Here is a 3,423-nt window from a genome sequence, read left to right on the forward strand (position 1 = left end):
CAATTGCCTCACTAAAAAAAAAAAAAAAGCAGGTCAATTTAGAATCTTGGGGTACATTTTAAACTAACCTAATAATAACAGGTGTGACTTCAAACTGTTTTGTAAAACCCAGGGGGATGAGAATTGGAAGTTGAATGCTTAAGGCAGCTCCTTATCTGAAAAGTCTCAGAGGCAGAGGTTCCCAGCTTTTTAAGGAAGCAGAGCAAAAGTTTATACAGAGCTGGGAATTGTCCCCATGTGTCTTTTTTTTTTTTTTTTAGTGAGGCAATTGGGGTTAAGTGACTTGCCTAGGGTCACACAGCTAGTAAGTGTTAAGTGTCTGAGGCCAGATTTGAACTCAGGTACTCCTGACTCCAGGGCCAGTGCTCTATCCACTGTGCCATCCAACTGCCCCCCATGTGTCTTTTTTTTTAAAAAGGGGGTGGGGTGGGGGACCAGGAACAGTAGGGAGGTGGAGGGAGAATACAAATTTATGGATAATAATCTTTTTCTTTTAAAGTGCTAAGAGTATTGGGCCTCAGAAATTAAAATGTTACCATTAGCAATTAGAAATCTAGATTTAATGGGATTTAAACTAAAGTCAGTCCTGAAGGAAATAAGAAAGGGGTCTTAGAGTTCTCTTCTTATCAGTATTATGGTAAATTTCAAGCTGACACTAAAAGATATTTATTACTTGGCATTAAGAAAGTTATTAGCTGTATGGCCCCAAGAAGGTTCTATTTACCTCAGTTTAATGTTCTGTAAGGGGATAATAATAGAACCTACCTCCCAAAGTTAGCATAGGGCAAATTCTATATGAATGTTAACTGTTTTTATTATTTCTTTAGTTAGGTATAATTTCTTCATACTTGATACTTTTATATGTGTTTTTAGATGTGGATGTTGATAATATGAATGATTTTCTGTGTAAGGTAAACTGGAAGCATATTCAACTAAATTGAGGTTATTTGATTGGTAATTAATTGGTTTTGTTTCAAGTTTTAACTACATTAATATTGTTATGTTTCTAAATTATCTTATGTGGCTTAATTTGGTATATAATTGTATCAGCTATGTTAGAAATGCAATTTCTCTTATAAATTAGATGTTGTTAGATTAGGAATTGTACTGTTGGGGCGGCTAGGTGGTGCAGTGGATAAAGCACCGGCCCCGGATTCAGGGGTACCTGAGTTCAAATCCGGCCTCAGACACTTGACACTTATTAGCTACATGACCCTGGGCAAGTCACATAACCCCCATTGCCCCGCAAAAAAAGAAAAGAGGGGCAGCTAGATGGCACAGTGGATAGAGCACCGGCCCTGGAGTCAGGAGTACCTGAGTTCAAATCCGGCCTCAGACACTTAACACTTACTAGCTGTGTGATCCTAGGCAAGTCACTTAACCCCAATTGCCTCACTAAAAAAAAAAAAAAAACAAAAAAAAGAAAAGAAAAGAAAAAGAATTGTATTGTTAAAAAAAAAAAAGAATGAATGGGTTAGGAAACTGTTAGGTCATTCTATTAGCCCTGCTGACCACATGTTGGTAATGTTCTGAAGTACTGTAATTAAGAACTTATAAACTTCCAAGTTTTACTTGTATTTGAAAGAAAGTTCACCTCAAATTATTGGCTATTATGAAAATTATGAGATTGTTAACTAAACTATATGGAATTATTGTTTTAATCATGTATTTAAATAGGTATTTTTAAAAGGGGAAATTGGTAACTGTACACAAATTTGTCTTGTAAAATCTAGTTTGCAAACTTATAAGTCCTCTTAAAACCATCTAGTCACAAATTCTTATCAACGCCATGCAAGCCTTTCACAAAATGGGGGTATAATTTTCAAAACTTGCTTCATCTAAGGATACTTATATATGTTGATCTGGAGGTTTGCAGCAATTGTTCAGTGTAGTTCTTCTAGGGGTTTAATTCACTATATATGTGGGATTCCAGAATATAATCATTGTCTTGATTTCTAGAGATATATTTAAAGACAAAGGAAAGAAAAAGATATTGAGCAAATTTTTAAAGGCCTTATAAACTTTGACATAATAAGGCTAATTTAATTGAGTATATTTTGGCTGGGGCGGGGGTGGGGCTTAGAAAAACTGAATCTCCTACCCATTGCAAACACCTTTTGACTAGAGGGGAATGGTAACTAGAAATTTTGTGGCAATTAGGACTTTATTTTGTTATAGTACTTTGGGATTTATTTATGATACTTAAAGACATTTTATACCAACTTAATCTTGATAAATTCCAGTTTTAAAAATTTATTTTTGCTTTAAGGTTGAATAAGAGATATCTGTCATTCTAGTTTCCAACTGATTTACTTCATGAAAGTTTAGTAATTATTCCTTTAACATCAGGATAAATTTTAAGCTGTTTTTCAGAAAGAGAAATACTTTTATGAAGGAATATTTAAGTAAAAATAAAATGTGTGTATATTTAAGTAAAAGATCTTTTGTATCATTTTTAGAAGGCCTAGTAATTTTATTTGTAAGCTAATTCATTGCAATAACTTGATATTGATAACAATTATGTCTAAACCTACTGTGATTAGTAAGACTTTATTGTCTGAGGGAAAAGCTTTTCTAAGACCCTGAACAATTCTTTTTGAGTTTCATTCTTAGGTTTGTTGTGTGCTTAGACCATCATTAAATGGGCTTTAAATTTTATTTATTTTTAATAATTAAAATTTTAATGTAAAACAGACTCCCAAACCACTGTTATATACCTTACAAAGTCAAACTTAATTATACTGACATATTAGATTAACTTGGACTGCTGAATAGATAAGGCTTTCTGAGATCTACATTATGTCGATTTCATGAAGTTGAATGTCATTCATGTTGCTTTCTTCTAAATGAGCAACCTTCTGTGAGTCTGGTCTTTCCTTCAGTAGGCTGGTATAACACAGTTGAGCAACCTACACAAAGAACCACTGTCTGGGCATGACTGAAGACTGTGGTGATCTTGTAGCAGCCTGGACACTTGACATCCATAAAGTAAGAATTTGGACTCTGAACCAGGTGTTTCTTTTTATGTTTCTTCTTTTCATCCTCTAGGGATGGATGCACTAAATCTCTAGTTAAAGGCATGATGATGCTCCCAGAGGCCCCTAAATGGACTTTTAAAGAGAAACATCAGGAGTCAGCACCTTAATGAAAGCAACATCTGAAATCTAAGGCCAGCAGTATCTCCGGGAATAAGGTAGGAAGGTTACCCTAAGAAGGCTAAGGTTGTATTCTTTTTCATTCATTTTCTCATACAAGAAATCTGTCCACCTGCTTCCATATGCTAGGCTGTTTATAGTGGTATAGGCTTGAGGGTCAGTTTTGATGCTGTTATAACTGTGTTTCTGCTTATAACTCTCAAAGCATATTTTTATTATCAGGTTAGACGCAGTGGAAGTTTCCCATTGCAATACTTTTAGGCATTAG

At 34.6% G+C, this 3,423-nt stretch overlaps 1 protein-coding gene across 1 annotated transcript; it reads right to left on the bottom strand.

Annotated features, from left to right (window-relative positions):
• Positions 1–2,823: 2,823 nt before the first annotated feature.
• On the bottom strand, positions 2,824–3,087 carry LOC122747835 (40S ribosomal protein S27-like). The gene has a single exon (XM_043993655.1). The coding sequence runs from the start codon at positions 3,079–3,081 to the stop codon at positions 2,824–2,826; it is 258 nt and encodes an 85-aa protein (XP_043849590.1). The 5' UTR covers positions 3,082–3,087.
• Between the last annotated feature and the right edge of the window lie 336 nt (positions 3,088–3,423).

This window comes from Dromiciops gliroides, chromosome 3 (assembly GCF_019393635.1).
Source record: "Dromiciops gliroides isolate mDroGli1 chromosome 3, mDroGli1.pri, whole genome shotgun sequence".
In the NCBI taxonomy this organism is placed as follows: Eukaryota; Metazoa; Chordata; class Mammalia; order Microbiotheria; family Microbiotheriidae; genus Dromiciops; species Dromiciops gliroides.